This window comes from Bubalus bubalis, chromosome 6 (genome assembly GCF_019923935.1).
Source record: "Bubalus bubalis isolate 160015118507 breed Murrah chromosome 6, NDDB_SH_1, whole genome shotgun sequence".
Taxonomy (NCBI): Eukaryota; Metazoa; Chordata; class Mammalia; order Artiodactyla; family Bovidae; genus Bubalus; species Bubalus bubalis.
The window spans coordinates 68,669,382-68,689,609 of record NC_059162.1 but is presented as its reverse complement, the minus strand read 5'-3'; the positions used below and the strand labels follow the sequence as shown (position 1 = coordinate 68,689,609).

The 20,228-nt window shown below is 35.2% G+C and overlaps 1 protein-coding gene across 1 annotated transcript; it reads right to left on the bottom strand.

The window, feature by feature from the left end:
- Window positions 1-1,219: 1,219 nt before the first annotated feature.
- ASB17 (ankyrin repeat and SOCS box containing 17) lies at window positions 1,220-19,017 on the bottom strand. Its single transcript, XM_006060239.3, has 3 exons — window positions 18,489-19,017; window positions 3,852-4,131; window positions 1,220-1,469 (listed from the first exon to the last, which is right to left on the bottom strand). The coding sequence occupies exons 1-3, from the start codon at window positions 18,887-18,889 to the stop codon at window positions 1,263-1,265; spliced, it is 888 nt and encodes a 295-aa protein (XP_006060301.1). The 5' UTR covers window positions 18,890-19,017; the 3' UTR covers window positions 1,220-1,262.
- Window positions 19,018-20,228: the final 1,211 nt, after the last annotated feature.

The following is a 20,228-nucleotide window of genomic DNA, read 5'->3' as shown; positions in this document are numbered from 1 at the left end:
AGGCTGCTCACTATATAAGCATCCTTAAAAAGATAATCAAGAATAAGGCAATCAGTTCCTCTGCTCATAACATGAGAGACCCATGGAGAATTTTCTCCCAGTTCTCATCTTCCAACAGTTGACTTCTCTCTAGTTATATAAAGAAGGGTCTAATACTTTAGATATTAAGAAAGCACAGAGCTAAAAAACTGTCGTAGAATACATTGTTGTTGTTTTTTTAAGATAACAAGTTCCTTTCTTACCAAAGAGTATGCAGATTTAACTAATGTGATGTTGGGTCAAAATGGTTTCTTTATTTGTATTAAAATGCATATAATCTGGGGGTGGATGAAATGGGTGAATGTGGTCAAAAGGTGCAAACTTTAAGTTATAAATATGTCCCGAGGATGTAATGAGCAACGTGGTGGCTATAGTTAATATTGTATTGTATATTTCAAAGATATTGAGAGAGTAGGTTTTAAGTTCTCATCACAAGAAAAATTGTAATCTGTGATGATGGACGTTAACTGGACTTATTATGGTGATTATTTCACAGTATATAAATTTATTGGATCATTATATTTATACCTGAACTCTTTAATGTTGTATGCAACTATATCTCACTAAAAAAACTACTGCTAGTCTAGTATTCAGAGGTATCATATACCAAAACACTCAAGTTCCCTGTTGTAATTTAAAGCTAATTATTTCCAGACATAATACATATCTGTCATCCTACTCCCAGCACTTTAGTTGACTAATTCTTTGCCTTGTATTGTTTGTGACCATGGCTGCTACAGAATTATAAATTCTCTCAAGGAAGGGATCACCTATTAATTTAATTAATTATTCCCTACTACCAGGCACTGTGTTTTATTTGCAAAGTAACTCAATAAACATTTGTTATTATGAATACAAAATATAAAATAATATTTACCTAACCTAGGACAAACTGATAGTAAAAGCTTCAGAGCTCAGAATAATAATATAACCAGATTTTCCACAAGTAATAAGAATGCTCCAAGGCCAAAATAACTTTTAAAAATGGAATAAGAGGGTAAACCTAAAATGTTATAAAAATGCATATAATTTGTTCCCCTATATAGATAAGTAATGGGTACAGCCATATACTTATTTAAAAGTGATTCATTTAGTATGTTATGTGAAAATATATTTTCTAACGGAATGTTCAGTGCAGTAAAAATTTGTGGGAAGTTAATAGTTTATTAACTTCAAAACCATACAACAGTAAGCATCCTTGAAGAATGACAAAAAGATGTACATTAACTTTCTAAATTCAGATAGTTCTGTAGACAAACAGGGATTAGAAGTGAAAATATTCCATTTGGGAGCATATTGTTGGTTAGTAGTTGAGCCCTGATGGTTATTCTGCAGAGATGTAATAGTTCACATGGATCTTTGTATCTTGTTGAAGGAATGTAGTCCAGCCAATTTGAAATAATTGGACGTCTTCCTAAACTTAGCTGCATCTAAAGAAAAGAGAAATATTTTAACTTTGTAATATTAATCACTGGATTTGTCCAAATTATAAACATTTTAATTTTTTATTTGAATTCACAGAATTGTATCTTAAGTTTATTAACCCTTATAATGCTTTTTTTCCCCAAAACATTTTTGCCCGAGTCAAGAATTTTTATACCCATTTTATTCACAAAATCACATATAAAGTTTAATGTCTTTTGTGTTTAAGGACACAAAACATTATTTCTTACAACAGTGAATCTGTTTTTTTAATTTTAGATCATATACTTATGGTTTATTAGCTTTTCCTCTAGAGTGTTGTCAATTTGACCATAAACTGAAATTATCTAGGAGACTTTAGAAACTATCAGTGCTGAGGTTCTATTCCTAAATTTCTGATTTAGTTGGTTTGAGATCCCAGGAGGCTCTAGCCAATGCAGTAGATATAAGAAGATGCAGGTTTGGTCCCTAGGTTGGGAAGATCCCCTGGAGGAGGGTACTCCGGTATTCTTGTCTGGAGAATTCCCAAGGACAGAGGAACCTTTAGAGGCTATGGTCCATAGGGTCACAAAGAGTTAGACATGACTGAAGCAACTAAGCACAGACACAGACAACATAAATCTGCCAGGTAATTCCAATCATTGTAGTGTAAAACTTCATACTGCTGAATCATGAGAAGATCTGACAAGAGGTCCATCCCTGTGAAGACGACTTTTTAAGGTTTAGTTAAGGTAACCTTTTAAATATTTAGTTCTAGAAGGCAAATGTTATTAGCCTGATACAGAAGTAAAAGACATCTGCTGTATTACTTCTCTACAGATTGTATGACACTAACTTAAATGATATATAATTTTTTATTAGTAAATAATTTTTTAAAGAATATCTTGTGTATACTCAGCAGTGAGCTTGGTGCTTAGGATAATTACTAGGCTACACAAAACAGACATAGTCTCTGGGCTCACAGAACTGTGGTCTAGAAGTAAAGATATCTATATGTATATTTACAATAAAACTGGGAACTGTGGTAATGCAAAGCAGGTTATTTGAAGTGTTCTTTAAGCTGGTTTTTATGCCATCTTTCACCTTCTTGCTCAACGGCACTTCACTTATTAAACTGCAGTTGATTGGAATCCAGATTTAACTTTGCCATTCAGGCAAAGATTTTGATCAACTGATACTGTTCTATTTTGAGTGTACTTCAGGAATAGCATTCACAGAGATGCCTGAGAATCAATATGTCCTCTAATAATGGTACAAAACTAACACTGGACAAGGACAAGCAAATTCCTAAAATTGGTTGCCAAAATGGTGGTGGTGGTTTAGTCACTAAGTGGTGTCTGACTCTTGCGACCCCATGGACTGTAGCCTGCCAGGCTCCTCTGTCCATGGGAATTCTCCAGGCAAGAATACTGGAGTGGGTTGCATTTTCCTTCTCCAGGGGATCTTCCCAACCCAGGGATCTAACCCCATCTGCTGCATTGCAGGCAGATTCTTTACCAAATGAGCTACAATTTGACCAATTTGCCCTCCTTACAATTGGCCCAGGGGTGTTTGATTGATATACATAGTTGAGGCTTAAGAAAATTAAAGATGCAACAGAATTATATTTCTTAGGAGTTTATTTCTGAAGCCACACCTTTAAAGACAAGGGAAATTGCTAAATTCTTTAGTAATGTGACTGGTTTAAATTTATAGGGCTACCTTCTTTATCTTAAGCAGACTTATTTTTTGACACTAATAAACTTGATACAGTTTGATGCTAAAACTTGCAGTTCATTTTGACAGGGTGAACATGCCCATTGCATGGTTTTTTTTGTTTTTTTGTTTTTGTTTTTTTTTTTCCCTAAACCTTATCAAGGAGAAACTCTTCATATTTCTGAGGGATAGATACTTTCAACTGAACAAATATTTAAAGCCTTTATATTTTCATGCTTAAAATTGTTCAGGAATTTTGAAAAGCAAAATGTTTCTTGGTATGTGATTTTATGTGGGAAGAAATGCAACTTTTATTTCCAAATATTCTATAGGAAAAGAAGTCTTTTAAAAATTTAATTTGTTGTGATTTTAATAGATATAGAAATCCTAATAAACAGGTTATCATGTAATTAGAATGTAATAATAACATACATCAACTTAATAAATGCTAAAATAAACTATAAATTTAACTTTTAAAAGTTATTTCATATTTAGAAGATATAAAATTATGAACTAAAAGAGTTAATGTTCAAGATAATTGGAATTCCACTTGTTTTTAATTTATAAGCATATACTCAGTGATTAATTTTTCACTGGATCCATAGATTTAAAATTGACTTTATTCTTGCCTCACAGTTCTGTCTTAAACTTGATCAATAATTGAGTCAAAGTACAAAGTACAATATTTTGCTTACCTCTATTTCCCTGATGGAAATGGTGGAAAGCACTCTGGAACAGAGCACTAAACATGTTTTGGCATCTTCCTCGATGTCTACCAATTCATGATCAACCATTATTCTCACTCTTGAAGGGTAGAGCAGTATTGTTAACACAATGTTGATAGGGTTATTATCTCTTTCTAAGATTCCATATTGCAGGAGTATTTTTAAGATATTGGATTGTCTCGTCTGAGCTACGTAAAGTAGAGGTGTGATGCCACTTAATGGGCTTGGACAGTATACTGGAGTGAAAGTTCTGTGAACCAGACAAACAAACAAGACCTCACTGAATGTAGAATTAAGAAATGTGGTAAACTGTCTTAAAATCATAGTATTATCTTAAATAACTTTAATATAACTTTACCTTTATATATGTCTTAAATATGTCTTATATATATTAAGTCTTAAAAATGTTTTCTTATGTCTTAAAAAAATTTTTTTTTATAATATGTCTTAAAAAGTTTTCTACTCTGAATCTAGGCCAACTAGAAGGTTAAAAAATAAGAAAGCTCCTACTACACGCTTAAACCCCTTTTACACTTGTAAAAACAAACAAAAAGATTTATATTGTATGGAAATTATTTAACTTTAGTGATAGCAATTCTGTTTCTCATTTGAGAAATCCATAGTGATTAGAAGTTGCATTATGAAACTGATATAGCTGTAGAAAATCTAAAATGGAATAGAAGGACAGACTTTTGTATTTCACTTTTTAATAGAACAGAATTATGTGACCCTTTTGATATCTTTTTGTTTTTGTTGTTCTTAATCATGTATCAGGCTTGGGATTGAATTGAGTTTGAAAATTAGACTGAAAGGAAAAAGTGTAACTACCTTAATTCTATTTTTTCACTTTAATAAGATTAGAATTGATATTTTCAGGTTGAAGAAATGTAAATTATGATGAGGGCCATATCACGTCTCTCAAGGACAGAGTATAATTTTGCTTCTTCAATAGAGTTTTGAGAGTTCTCTGAAATCTTGCTTTTCCTGGAGTACTATATGGTGGCTGGACTTGAAAATTTATGCTCCATTATGACAGAAATGAAAATTTTATTTTTTCTAATTGTATGTAGTTCTTGCAGTCATTTCATTTCATGGACATTTATGTTTGCTATTAAATTGGTCAAGATATGTAGATAGGACATGGTAGAATCAACCATATGGGATTGTTTTAATTAATTATCAAGCCTTGATTTGGCCAAGTAAACATGAATTTTAGGACTAAGGAAAGGGAAATTTTACTCATAGTCTTGTCTCTGGAATTCTCTTGATTGGTCTAATAAAACACTGATATAGTCCAAAACCACATACAAACTATAAATATTAGTTTTAGACAATTATGCTCATCAAGAAGAGCATTATTCAAAAAGAACTTTCAGTTCAGTTCAGTTCAGTCACCCAGTCATGTCCGACTCTTTGTGACCCCATGAATCGCAGCACGCCAGGCCTCCCTGTCCACCACCAACTCCCAGAATTCACTCAGACTCACGTCCATTGAGTCAGTGATGCCATCCGGCCATCTTATCCTCTGTCGTCCCCTTCTCCTCCTGCCCCCAATCCCTCCCAGCATCAGAGTCTTCCAATGAGTCAACTCTTTGCATGAGGTGGCCAAAGTACTGGAGTTTCAGCTTTAGCATCATTCCTTCCAAAGAACACCCAGGGCTGATCTCCTTTAGAATGGACTGGTTGGATCTCCTTGCAGTCCAAGGGACTCTCAAGAGTCTTCTCCAACACCACAGTTCAAAACATTAATTCTTCGGCGCTCAGCTTTCTTCACAGTCCAACTCTTACATCCATACATGACTACTGGAAAAACCATATCCTTAACTAGATGGACGGGGATTTCAAATAATTAAAATGAGAGGTGACATGATATAATGCCCAAAATAGTAGAGATTTAAAAGTTCTAGTTTTAGGTTTCAGTTTTCCTAATAAGATGTGTGACATCAGGTAAGTCAGCCTCTTTGAGTCTCCCTTTCCTCATGCATTTATTTATGTGTTCATTTGCTCAGGCATTCATTAGCTAATTTTTTTAATGCTTGTCCAGCATGTACTAAGTACTAGATATGCAGAGATGAAAGATGCTTATTATGGTCTAGTAAGGGAAATAGACAACTAAATTTAAAAACTTCAATGCAAGATGATAATTGCTATGATAGAAGCATGCTTAAGATACTGTAAAAGCATTGAGGAGAGGCACCCAACTCTACCTAGAATATTCATTGCCTGTAGGTTATCCTGGAGCTAAGACTTGAATGATTAGTGGATGTTTGGCAAGAATGTTTCATTTACAGATATAAACCAACATTGGAGTATTGTTATGCAAGAACTTGCTATGTTCTGTATTAGATAAATTTTCTTTTTGATGTGTATTTGGGGTCCTAGAGACCTCCCCTGTGGTTCTTGTCAGGAACTCCAAAAAGTACAGCATGAAAATTACTAGACCAAAAGTCTATCTTCAAAGCATCACTGAACTCTGAAATGCCAAGTTTTATGATTAAAAAAAACAAATGTGCAGTGCAGAATAGCATTTTAGAAATTAAGAAGTAAGAGTTTGTTAACACTGTGCCGGTGATACTATATATATCCTTTTAATTCTATATCAAGTATATATAAACTCTCTCCTAGAGTCATCTCCAGATCAATATTGTCCTGAACATCTCATCTTTTTCACAAATACTTCTAACACATATGCAAAATTCAATTTCTAAACTACCTCTGTACTCTTTCTCCTGATTATTGGTATTCACTTTCCCAAATCACAACTGCCTTCAACTTTTCTATGTTTCTTGGATTTGTGTGTGTTCTTCCCTTCTACTTTCAATTCTGGGACAAGTCTTGCTGATTATATAAGACTCTATCAAATAAACTCTTTTGCAAAGTCTTCTTTGATTGCCTGAGTTTGTCTTACTCCTTATAGCTCTTTGTACATAGCTCCATTAAGCCCTTATCATTTTAGACAACTTTCTTAATGTCTCTAATCTTTCATTTTCTTATCTTCAAAATAAATGGGTGGGCAAGATGAACTATAAAATTTTAAGTTCTATGGGGCAATGCTTTTTGTCTGTTTAGTATGCTATTATATCCCTAAATGCCTAGAACAATGCTTGGCCCATAGTAGATACTCAAGTATATGTTAAGTGATTTTTTTGCTATTATCCTGAAAAATATTATTATTTTTTAATTAGCTAAAATTGAAATATTTAATTCTAATATTATTAAAATATTATTAATTTATTCTATAGCTTTGGACCTAATAAGATTTTTGGTGAAGTGCAGTCACTTAGAATTTTCAAGAACAATCTCATTTATTCATCTTGCTAACTCTTAAGATATTTGACTTAAGAGTCTTATAAGTATTGGGATTCAGGGGACTTAGGGGGCAAAAAATACCATAAGTGGCCCTTTTTAAGATTTAGAGATATTAGCTGATTTTAAGATATTAAGATTAAGATTACCTGTAGAAGATACTTTGGACCAAAAATGTTGAAACATAAATAAAACTCAAATAGGTTTAAAATAAGATTTGAATGTCTAGTCTGTACCCAAATGGCATATGATTAATCCTCGTGTTTAAAGAGCATGTTATTGTAAACCAAAATTTGCTTAATCTGTACTGACAGTTAATTATAACAGTACTGATATGGATGGAGGGAGGCAAGCAAGTCAAGAATCAGTTTTTAAATGTGAGCTTAATGAACTAAACCCTCTGTATCTGAAAACCTGTCATATACACAGTTATGAAGTGGAATATAATATTTCCATAGAGATATACAGAGAATGATTCTGTTTTGCAGCTATAATAGTTATTTCTAAAATGTTTCCTAATATTTCTCTTTTGGTCTGACTGCCAATTCAATATACATTTCTTCACAATAATTTTATCTCTGATATTTGACACAGTTGACTTTCTTGAGATATTTTCCCATGGCTCAGTGGGACCGTTCTCTTTAAGATGCAGCTACCTCTTTGACTATTCATTCTCAACCCTCTTTAACTTATCCCTCTTTCTCTGCCCTTAACATCTAAGTAAAGTAAATGTGGCCTTTTGACTAATTTTCATCTGACTAACTATTCTCAGGCAATTTCATCTGTGACAGTAACATGAATTACTGTTTATTAATTTATTCAGCAAATACTTATTGACTGCATACTGTATGCCAGGCAATCTTTTGGGTACTTGGGATATATGAGTGAACAAAACAAAGATACCTCCTTTCTTGCTAATACAGCAGTGAGGGGAAACACACAATACAGAATGAACATAGCAAACAAGATAATTTTATAGTATGTAGAGGTTCTGATAAATATTGTGGGGAAAAAGAAAAAGTAAGGCAGGATAAGTATGGAAGTGCTGAGAAGGTGCAGTGAGGGCATTTGTCAATTTTATTTTATTTATATTTTTAATTGAAGTGTGGTTAACATGCAATATTATATTGGTTTCAGGTATACAACATAGTGGTTTGATATTTAAATACATTATGAACTGATCACTACAATTCATCATCTGCTACTGTGCAAAGTTATTATGATATTATTGACTATATCCCTAATGCTGTAAATTACATCCCCATGACTTATTTTATAACTTGAAGTTTGTACCTCTTAATGTCCTTTACCTATTTCTCTGAACTCCTAACCCTGCTGCCCTGAAACCAATAGTTTGTATCTATGAGTCTGTTTCCTTTTTTTGTTGTTGTTCATTTGTTTTGTTTTTTAGATTCTACATGTAGAATACTATGTATTCTACAAATACATAGTATTTGTTTTTCTCTATTTAAATTATTTCACTTAGTGTAATGTCCTCTAAGTCTGTTGATGTTATCACAAATAGCAAGATCTTATTCTTTTTTATGGATGAATAATAATCCATTGTATTTATGTGTATATACACAGACATGACTTCTTTATCTACTATGGTTACTTAGGTTACTTCCATATCTTGGATCCTGTAAATAATGATGCAATGAACATAGACATGCATATATCTTTTTGAATTAATGTTTTCATTTTCTTCACATAAATACCCAGAAGTGAACTTGCTGAGTCCTATGGTAACTCTATTATTAATTTTTTTGAGGAACCTACATACTGTTTTCCACAGTGACTGCACAGTCTACATTTTCAGCAACACTGCACAAAGTTTCCCTTTTCTTTTCATTAACACTTATTTGCTGTCTTTTTGATAACAAACATTCTGACAAGTGGGAAGTGATCTCATTACAGTTTTAATTTGCATTTCTGTAATATGTGTGCTATGATCAGTGTGTTCTCTTGGCAAAATTCTATTATTTGCCCTGCTTCATTCTGTACTCCAAGGCCAAATTTGCCTGTTACTCCAGGTGTTTCTTGACTTCCTACTTTTGCATTCCAGTCCCCTATAATGAAAAGATATCTTTTTTGGGTGTTAGTTCTAAAAAGTCTTGTAGGTCTTCATAGAGCCATTCAACTTCAGCTTCTTCAGCATTACCGGTCAGGGAATAGACTTGGATTACCGTGATATTGAATGGTTTGCCTTGGAAATGAACAGAAATCATTCTGTTGTTTTTGAATTGCATCCAAGTACTGCATTTTGGACTCGTTTGTTGACCATGATAGCTACTCCATTTCTTCTTCTTCTTTTTTTTTTTTAATATAAATTTATTTAATTGGAGGCTAATTACTTTACAATATTGTGTGAGTTTTGCCATACATCAACATGAATCCACCAGAGGTATATACTTGTTCCCCATCCTGAACTGCCCCACCCTGCAACCTCCCTCCCCGTACCATCCATCTGGGTTATCCCAGTGCACCAGCCCCAAGCATCCTGTATCATGCATTGAACCTGGACTGGTGATTCATTTCATATTTGATATTATACATGTTTCAATGCCATTCTCCCAAATCATCCTACCCTATCGCTCTCCCACAGAGTCCAAAAGACTGTTCTATACATCTGTGTCTCTTTTGTTATCTCACATACAGGATTATCGTTGCCATCTTTCTAAATTCCATATATATGTGTTAGTATACTGTATTGGTGTTTTTCTTTCTGGTTTACTTCACTCTGTATAATAGGCTCCAGTTTCATCCACCTCATTAGAATGGATTCAAATGTATTCTTTTTAATGGCTGCGTAATACTCCATTGTGTATATGTACCACAGCTTTCTTATCCATTCATCTGCTGATGGACATCTAGGTTGCTTCCATGTCCTGGCTATCATAAACAGTGCTGCAATGAACATTGGGGTACACGTGTCTCTTTCAATTCTGGTTTCCTCGGTGTGTATGCCCAGTAGTGGGATTTCTGGGTCATAAGGCAGTTCTATTTCCAGTTTTTTAAGGAATCTCCAGACTATTCTCCATAGTGGCTGTAGTAATTTGCATTCCCACCAACAGTGTAAAAGGGTTCCTTTTTCAATAAATGAGATCAAAAACACTCTGGAGTGGAGCAAATAGTATAATAATGGAGGCAGAAGATAGGATCAGTGAAGTAGAAGATAGAATGGTAGAAATAAATGAATCAGAGAGGAAAAAAGAAAAATGAATTAAAATAAATTAGGAAAATCTCAGAGAACTCCAGGACAATGTTAAACACCCCAACATTCGAATCATAGGAGTCCCAGAAGAAGAAGACAAAAATAAAGACCATGAGAAAATACTCAAGGAGATAATAGTTGAAATCTTCCCTAAAATGGGGAAGGAAATAATCACCCAAGTCCAAGAAACCGAGAGTCCCAAACAGGATAAACCCAAGGCAAAACACCCCAAGACACATATTAATCAAATTAACAAAGATCAAACAAAGAACAAATATTAAAAGCAGTAAGGGAAAAATGACAAATAACACACAAGGGGATTCCCATAAGGATAACAGCTGATCTTTCAATAGAAACTCTTCAGGCCAGGAGGGAATGGCAGGACATACTTAAAGTGATGGAAGAAAATAACCTACAGCCCAGATTACTGTACCCAGCAAGGATCTAATTCAAATATGAAGGAGAAATCAAAAGCTTTACAGACAAGCAAAAGCTGAGAGAATTCAGCACCAACAAACCAGCTCTCCAACAAATGCTAAAGGATATTCTCTAGACAGGAAATACAAAAAGGGTGTATAAACTTGAACCCAAAACAATAAAGTAAATGGCAATGGGATCATACTTATCAATAATTACGTTAAACATAAATGGGTTGAATGCCCCAACCAAAAGACAGAGACTGGCTGAATGGATACAAAAACAAGACGCCTATATATGTTGTCTACAAGAGACCCACCTCAAAACAGGGGACACATACAGACTGAAAATGAAGGGCTAGAAAAAGATATTCCACGCAAAAGAGACCAAAAGAAAGCAGGAGTAGCAATACTCATATCAGATACAATAGACTTTAAAACAAAGGCTGTGAAAAGAGACAAAGAAGGACAGTACATAATGATCAAAGGATCAATCCAAGAAGATATAACAATTATAAATATATATGCACCCAACATAGGGGCACCACAATATGTAAGACAAATGCTAACAAGTATGAAAGGGGAAATTAACAGTAACACAATAATAGTGGGAGGCTTTAATACCCCACTCACACCTATGGATAGATCAACTAAACAGAAAATTCACAAGGAAACACAAACTAAATGATATAATAGACCAGTTAGACCTAATTGATATCTATAGGACATTTCACCCCAAAACAATGAATTGCACCTTTTTCTCAAGTGCACACGGAACCCTCTCCAGGATAGATCACATCCTGGGCCATAAATCTAGCCTTGGTAAATTCAAAAAAATTGAAATCATTCCAAGCATCTTTTCTGACCACAATGCAGTAAGATTAGATCTCAATTACAGGAGAAAAACTATTAAAAATTCCAACATATGGAGGCTGAACAACACGCTGCTGAATAACCAACAAATCACAGAAGAAATCAAAAAAGAAATCAAAATATGCATAGAAATGAATGAAAATGAAAACACAACAACCCAAAACCTGTGGGATACTGTACTCCATTTCTTGTAAGGGATTCCTCCCCACAGTAGTAGATATAATGGTCATCTGAGTTAAATTCACCCATTTCAATCCATCTTAGTTCTGATTCCTAGAATGTCAACGTTCACTCTTGCCATCTCCTGTATGACCACTTCCAATTTGCCTTGATTCATGGACCTAACATTCCAGGTTCCTATGCAATATTGCTCTTTACAGCATCAGACCATGCTTCTATCACCAGTCACATCCACAGCTGGGTGTTGTTTTTGCTTTGGCTCCATCCCTTCATTCTTTCTGGAGTTATTTCTCCACTGATTTCCAGTAGCATATTGGGCACCTACCGACCTGGGGAGTTAATCTTTCAGTGTCCGATCTTTTTGCCTTTTCATTGGCAATGCCAAAGAATGCTCAAACTACTGCACAATTGCACTCATCTCACACGCTAGTAAAGTAATGCTCAAAATTCTCCAAGCCAGGCTTCAGCAATACGTGAACCGTGAACTTCCAGATGTTCAAGCTGGAACATTTAGAAAAGGCAGAGGAAATCAAATTGCCAACATTCACTGGATCATCAAAAAAGCAAGAGAGTTCCAGAAAAACATATATTTCTACTTTATTGACTATGCTAAAGCCTTTGACTATGTGGATCACAATAAACTGTGGAAAATTCTGAAAGAGATGGCAATACCAGACCACCTGACCTGCCTCTTGAGAAACCTGTATGCAGGTCAGGAAGCAACAGTTCGAACTGGATATGGAACAACAGACTGGTTCCAAATAGGAAAAGGAGTACGTCAAGGCTGTATATTGTAACCCTGCTTATTTAACTTCTATGCAGAGTACATCATGAGAAACGCTGGGCTGGAAGAAGCACAAGCTGGAATCAAGATTGTCGGGAGAAATATCAATAACCTCAGATATGCAGATGACACCACCCTTATGGCAGAAAGTGAAGAGGAACTAAAGAGCATCTTGATCAAACTGAAAGAGGAGAGTGAAAAAGTTGACTTAAAGTTCAACATTCAGAAAACTAAGATCATGGCATCCGGTCCCATCACTTCATGGCAAATAGATGGGGAAACAGTGGAAACAGCAGCTGACTTTATTTTTGGGGGCTACAAAATCACTGCAGATGGTGACTACAGCCATGAAATTAAAAGACACTTACTCCTTGGAAGGAAAGTTATGACCAACCTAGAGAGCATATTAAAAAGCAGAGACATTATTTTGTCAACAACTGTCTGTCTAGTCAAGGCTATGGTTTTTCCAGTGGTCATGTATGGATATAAGAGTTCGACTATAAAGAAAGCTGAGCGCTGAAGAATTGATGGTTTTGAACTGTGGTGTTGGAGAAGACTGTTGTGAGTCCCTTGGACTGCAAGGAGATCCAACCAGTCCATGCTAAAGCAGATCTATCTTGAGTGTTCATTGGAAAGACTGATGCTGCAGCTGAAACTCCAATACCTTGGCCACCTGATGTGAAGAGCTGACTCATTGGAAAAGACCCTGATGCTGGGAAAGATTGGGGGTGGGAGGAGAAGGGGACGACAGAGGATGAGATGGTTGGATGGCATCACTGACTCAATGGACATGGGTTTGGGTGGACTCTAGGAGTTGGTAATGGACAGGGAGGCCTGGCGTACTGTGTTTCATCGGTTCACAAAGAGTCAGACATCACTCAGTGACTGAACTGAATTGACTGAATATGTGTGCACACATGCACACACACTGACATTAGTGATGTTGAGCCTCTTTTCATGTCTATAAGCCATGTGTATGTCTTCCTTGGAAAAACACCTATTGGGTCTCTCCCCTTTTTCAAAATTTTATTTTTATAATATTGAGTTCTTTACATGTTTTTGATATTAACCTCTGATTGGATATATTGTGCATATCTCCGTTTACTCAGTATGCCTTTTCATTGTGTTGATGCTTTCCTTTGCTATTCAAAAGCTTTTTTAGTATGATGTAGTTCCATCTGTTTATTTTTGCTTTTGTTGCCTTTGCCTGAGGATATGTATTTAAGAAAATATTGCTAAGACTGATGTAAAATTATGTACCGCCTATGTTTTCTTCTAGAAGTTTTATGATTTCTGGTCTCATATTTCAATTTTAAATAAATTTTGAGTTTATTTTTGTATATAGTGTAACAATCTGGTCAGTTTGTGTGTAGCTATCCTATTTTCCCTACACCATTTATTGAAGAGGCTGTCTTTTCCCCATTGTCTATTCTTGCTTCCTTTGTAATAGATTGATTGACCATAAAAGCATGGGCTTATTTTTAGACATTCAATTCTGTTCCATTGATGTATGTATCTTTTTTAAAAATGCCATTATTACACAGTTTTGATTACTATAGCTTTGTAGTATAGTTTGAAATCAGGGCGCATGATACCTCTAGCTTTTTTCTTCTTTATCAAGGTTGCTTTGGCTGTTGATAGTCTTTCATGGTTCCATGCAAATGAACCAAGGAATGTAGGCAGGCTTTAGAAGCTGGCAAAAGCAGCTTATGCCTCTAGCTAGTGTGTCCAGAAGGAATCTGCCTTGTGACATCTTGATATGAGCCATTGTAGCCTCATTTTGGACTTTTGATCATCAGAAATATAAAATAATAAATTTATCTTGTTTTAAGCCTCTAAGTTTGTAGCAGTTTGTTACAGCAGCAAAAGGAAACTAATATAATCATCAACCAGTCTCAAAATTTATAAATCTGAAGTTTAACTCTTCTTCCTCTTTCATTCTCTACTTCTGATCACCTACTGTAATTCTGGTTATTCTGTTTAGTAATATCTCTTTTCCCATTGCTATTGTTTTAGTTTAAGTCCTCATTATAATTTACCTGGACAGTTATGATAACAAAAGGTGGCTAGGGGCTGTGTGTGTGGGGTGGTGGTAGTAGAGCAGAATTAGTTCTTCCTCCCAAATTATTATAAATACACATATAATCTTAGTTAGCATACTGGGCATGCTATGCAAATTCAGCTTCAAGCAACTCCTCTAACCACCTGCCTCTTTTCAATCAGATGTGTCCCTCAACCTTTTCTACATAGAAATTCTGGAACTGCTGATGAGCAGTCTACTAACTGGTCTGTCAGCTCCAGCTCCAGCCTTTCTTCCCACAATCCGGTCTTCAGATGAGAGCTGGTTAATCTTTTCATACTACAATTCTGATCTTCACTGACTGGGCATCACCCATGGTGTAAATTTTAGATTTCTTAGTATGACCTACAAAATCTTTCACAGTTTCACTTTTAGGCCTTATTGCTCACTATTTCTTGATTTCCATCTCATTTTCTAGCAGTTGCTGAGTTGCCTGTGGTCAATGGATAAAATGTGTTTGTGTCTCTCTTGGCTTTAGTCAGCCTCTCTCTGCCTAGATTATATTTCTTCAAGGGAAAGACAGGGAAGACTCCTTTTTATCTTTGAAAAATCAGTTTAAGACATCACTTCTAAAGAGCCTTCTAGATATCTGCTCCTCCCCAATAGTGTTAACAATGTCCTATATTCTTTCTACCTGTACATACGTCTGTTTCTGAATTTATATTGAAGTATTCTTTTCATGACCTGCTTACTAGTCTGTGAGCTCTCCAAAATTAGGAAATATATCTACTTTGTTTTTGTATCCCCGCAAAATAACACAATGCCTAGTATTTAGAAAATGCTAAATACTTGCTATTATTTTAACTGAATGATATTATCTCTCTTTAACCACTTACAGTCTGCCATACAGTAGCATTTATTTTTGCTATAATAAATAAGCAAAAATAAAATGAACAAACTTTAAGTTCCTTTCCCTCACTAATTCTGTCTTTTTTTTCCCCCAGGGTCCTATTTATACACTTTATGATTGTATTAGGGAAATTATCAAACTGGAGTGTATACAAGGGGAGGTGACCAAAGAGTGATGCTGTTATGGAAATAAACAACAGATAGTAGGAAACTTAAGACATTCTTTATGGGGTCAAAATAACTGTGTTCAAATATTTGAGAGGTTTAGTATAGGAGACAGAATGAGTAGACTTTGTCCTTTATATTTCTGGGGGCAGAGTTGGAGAAATGGAGACAGAATTCAGTGCATTATGAGAAAGAAGAATCTAAACACTGTATAAAAATTCAGTTTTCATCTAATGCAATCTCGATTAACCACTTGCTATGTATCTGGATAGTTCTAGGCACTGTTAAGGAATATGCTCCTTTCGTGGAGCATTTTTTTTTTTTTTTTTGCCACACCACATGGCATGTGAGATCTTAGTCCCTCAACCAGGGATCACACTTGCACCCCCTCCATTTGAAGCACAGAGTCTTAACCATTGGACCACCTGGTAAGTTCCTCCTGGAGCTTACTTTTAGCAAGCGTATATAGTGGACAACCAATACATGGTTGGAATACAGTGTTCAAGGAAGAGTGACATAGAATAGATTTGGGAGGTTGGATTTGGGGATAGATTGTATGGGAATTTTAAAAAAATGGATATAGATTTTGAATTTTTTTCTACTGGTAGTGGGAAAACTTTGGATGATTTTAAACATGGGTGGTATGGCCTATTTTACATTTTTAAAAGGTCACTCAGGCTGCTGCCTCAAGAATGGATTGTAAGAAGGAAGAATGGAAGCTGGAAGATTTCTAGCAGGAGTCTTTTGGAGTATCTAGGTAAGAAGTAATGGTGGCTTCACCTAGGTTAGGAATGGAGGACATGAAAAGGATAACGAATTGGGATATGTTTTAGAGATAAAGTCAAAAAGATTTGCTGATGTGCTGTGAAAGAAAGAGAAGAAACAAGAATAAGTCCTGGATTTCTGACCTGAGCAACAGAGGCTGTTAATCTAGTGGAGAATTCAAGAGAAGGAGCAAGTTAGCAGGCAGAGGGTAACTTAGATCAATACTCTGTTTTGCTTCTGTTAAATTTCAGATGTTGAGCCAATAGCCTAATTTATAAGAGGAGTCTGGGGCTCAGAGGAGAGGTCAGGGCTGGAGATAAAGATTTAGGAGTCATTGACATATTTAAAGTCGTGGGACTGGGTAAAATCTTTGAGAGGAAAGTGGATAGCTAGGACAGAGAAGGGTCCCTGGTAAAGGAATGGTTTATCTCAGGAAATAGTTAACTCTCTACTACTAGCATTGTTCAAGCAGAGACCAGATGAGCAGCAACCAGAGATACATTATGGGAGTTGTTGTCCAGGAAGAGGGGCTGGGGGAGGTTTGTTAATAAATTCTTAGGTTCTATTTGAATTTAAAGTTCTGTGACTCTGAAAGATCCAAAAAGCTGTGGGACATAGAATCGGTCTGTAATGTGTTTTACCTTGACGATGCATCTAAGTCAAAATATATGAATCTTAACAATTTATCAAAACAGTTGTTAATGGCACACTCTTATGTCCCACTGTGTGTTTCTTTTTAATTTTCTGTTCTTTGTTTTCAGTTTTCCCTTGCCCCTCCACTCCCCCATTAACCTTTGTAAAAAACTTAATCCTCTCTTCCTCTGTTTCATTTCGTATTTCTTTCCTATGGACCTGTCAGGGATACATAAAGGCATTACTTAGTCCAGTTAGTGATGCTCATTGTTAGAAGCTGCTGATCTCTGCTATAGTTACATATATAATGGCCCTTATAACAACCAAAAAGTGATATTTTGGAGTTTTATTTATTGATATTGCAGAATTAAGCACTCGTTTTTGTACTTGGGTTATTATTGGTTATTATTAAGGAAAGTAATCTAGTGGTTCTCTAACACCACATAGGATCACATAATACACCATCAAGAAAACAACACTGCTTCAGGAAAATGGAAATGGGTTTAGTCTTAAACTGATCTGTCTTATTTTTCATTACATAGGTAGTTCTATCATTGTGCTAAGTACAGTGCCTTGTATATAGTAAGGTGATAAATATTTTGTTGAATAAGTGAACATATGCACATCTATTCTGTTCATTAGATATTCAAATGAATATCTAAAGCCAAAAAGTAAATTGGAGTTGGTGCAAACTAAGTAACTTTAAAATCTGTATTACAGACTACAAAGACGTTATGTTAGATATTTTATTCTGATAAGATCCTCAGTAATATTCATTAGCTAGATTGCCATGTTTGGATTATACTAAAATGTGATTCCATAACAGATTCAATCAGGTATTTGACTTTCATTGTAGTCAACTCCAGGGAATTTGATGTCAAATTTGTCAATGATATTAACGTAAAAAGAGAATTATTATGTTTAATAAGTATTACTAAGTGAATATGTGTTTATACTCTGAATTATACTTTGAAAGTCAGTTTATATACATGATATTATAGGCAAACATTCTCAATATTCTCAAAAAGAAGAGATCACAGCATTACAAAAGCAATGTCTTTGACTAGTTACAGAAATCTAGGTTGTCTAACGTTGCATTATCTTGAGCACTAACATGTAAGCTCTACAGAGCAAACCACTAGTAATTTATTGACACATAATAATGTACATAATAGGCAAAATTCTATGGAATAAATAATGAAGGAATGAACAAATGAATGGACAATCAATTCAGGCTTCCTTATATAGTCACTATAAATATACATTTTAGAAAAAAAGGAGTAGTATAATCCCTTAAAGAGAAATTTTCCCCTTTTATGTTGAAAACATAGGAGATTATTACCTCCATATCAGTGCCAGGTTAAAACTTCTGTCTTGAACATAGTCTTTTGTCTTCTTGAGAAGCAGCTCCACAAAGTCAGGATTACCTTTTCTGGCGAAAACCCAGTACAGAATTGTATTCACACATATTTCAGTAAATTCAAGGTTAAAATTTACTTCTAAATGGCATCCTGATTTTTCCACAAATGCAATATAATCTGAGAGTAGTATGTCAAATCCTTCCAAGTCGACATACCTCAGAATTTTCGCCAGTGTTCTATAAACCCTGGGCTCATAGCAGTGATATCCCCACTGATGAAAAGACTGCAAGGATGGTCTTTTAAAAACTTTGTCAACGAGATTACAGAATATATTGCTTCGTGGGCAAGAAGTCTTACAACATGATTTAGAAGATTTACTCATTGCTATTTAAGGCAATGATGTAGAAATAAAATCACACGAAGTCATACTGTAACCCTTCAGTTACATATTTTGATAGTATGGTAGGCTTTACTTCACAAACAGGAAGTGCCCTTTAAACTGTAGCCTGAAAAAAAAATCATGTGAAATATTACCATCAAGTACTGGATGACATCACAATAGATGGAGATCTGTCATCAGTGCAGGTCAGAGGTTTGGGATATTAGATGTAACTGATGACTTTTAAGAAAGACATATTGGACAGAAATGGCATGTGGAAGAGATAAGATATGATATTTTTAACTTTCTAAAAATTCACTTCAAGCTAATAGTATGCTTATCAAGTGCTAAAACCCACAGTCTACACATGAGGCAAAATAGTATTAATAATCAGATTGATTATTCTGTTTAGGCTATAATATAACAGACAGTGATAGAATGAAAAAGTTCAGTACTATTGTTCTTACGTTCTGCATGAGGACTGCATAGTCTCACTTAATCTTCATGGAGTATTTTCCCTATTTTATAATTGAGGAAACTAAGGCTAAAATTGTGCGGTAGTCTGAGCATTCTTTGGCATTGTTTTTCTTTGGGATTGGAATGAAAACTGACCTTTTCCAGTCCTGTGACCACTGCTGAGTTTTCCAAATTTGCTGACATATTGAGTGCAGCACTTTCACAGCATCATCTTTTAGGATTTGAATTAGATCAACTGGAATTCCATCACCTCCACTAGCTTTGTTCGTAGTGATGCTTTCTAAGGCCCACTTGACTTCACATTCTAGGATGTCTGGTTCTAGGTGAGTGATCACACCATTATGATTATCTTGGTCGTGAAGATCTTTTTTGTACAGTTCTTCTGTGTATTCTTGCCACCTCTTCTTAATATCTTCTGCTTCTGTTAGGTCCATACCATTTCTGTCCTTTATGGAGCCCATCTTTGCATGAAATGTTCCCTTGGCATCTCTAATTTTCTTGAAGAGATCCCTAGTCTTTCCCATTCTGTTGTTTTCCTCTATTTCTTTGCATTGATTGCTGAGGAAGGCTTTCTTATCTCTCCTTGCTATTCTTTGGAACTCTGCATTCAGATGCTTATATCTTTCCTTTGCTCCTTTGCTTTTCACTTCTCTTCTTTTCACAGCTATTTGTAAGGCCTCCCCAGACAGCCATTTTGCTTTTTTGCATTTCTTTTTTTGGGGTATGGTCTTGATCCCTGTCTCCTGTACAATGTCATGAACCTCTGTCCATAGTTCATCAGGCACTCTATCTATCAAATCTAGTCCCTGAAATCTATTTCTCATTTCCACTGTATAATCATAACGGATTTGATTTAGGTCATACC

What these genes read in the sequence shown, in the direction of transcription:
- ASB17 (XM_006060239.3), bottom strand. Translation starts at nt 18,889, where the DNA reads ATGAGTAAATCTTCTAAATCATGTTGTAAGACTTCTTGCCCACGAAGC. An exon ending in AACCTGGCACTGATATGGAG is followed by an intron (nt 4,132 to 18,488) that starts GTAATAATCTCC and finishes TCTGGTTCACAG; the next exon opens with AACTTTCACTCCAGTATACT. An exon ending in TTTCCATCAGGGAAATAGAG is followed by an intron (nt 1,470 to 3,851) that starts GTAAGCAAAATA and finishes TCTTTTCTTTAG; the next exon opens with ATGCAGCTAAGTTTAGGAAG.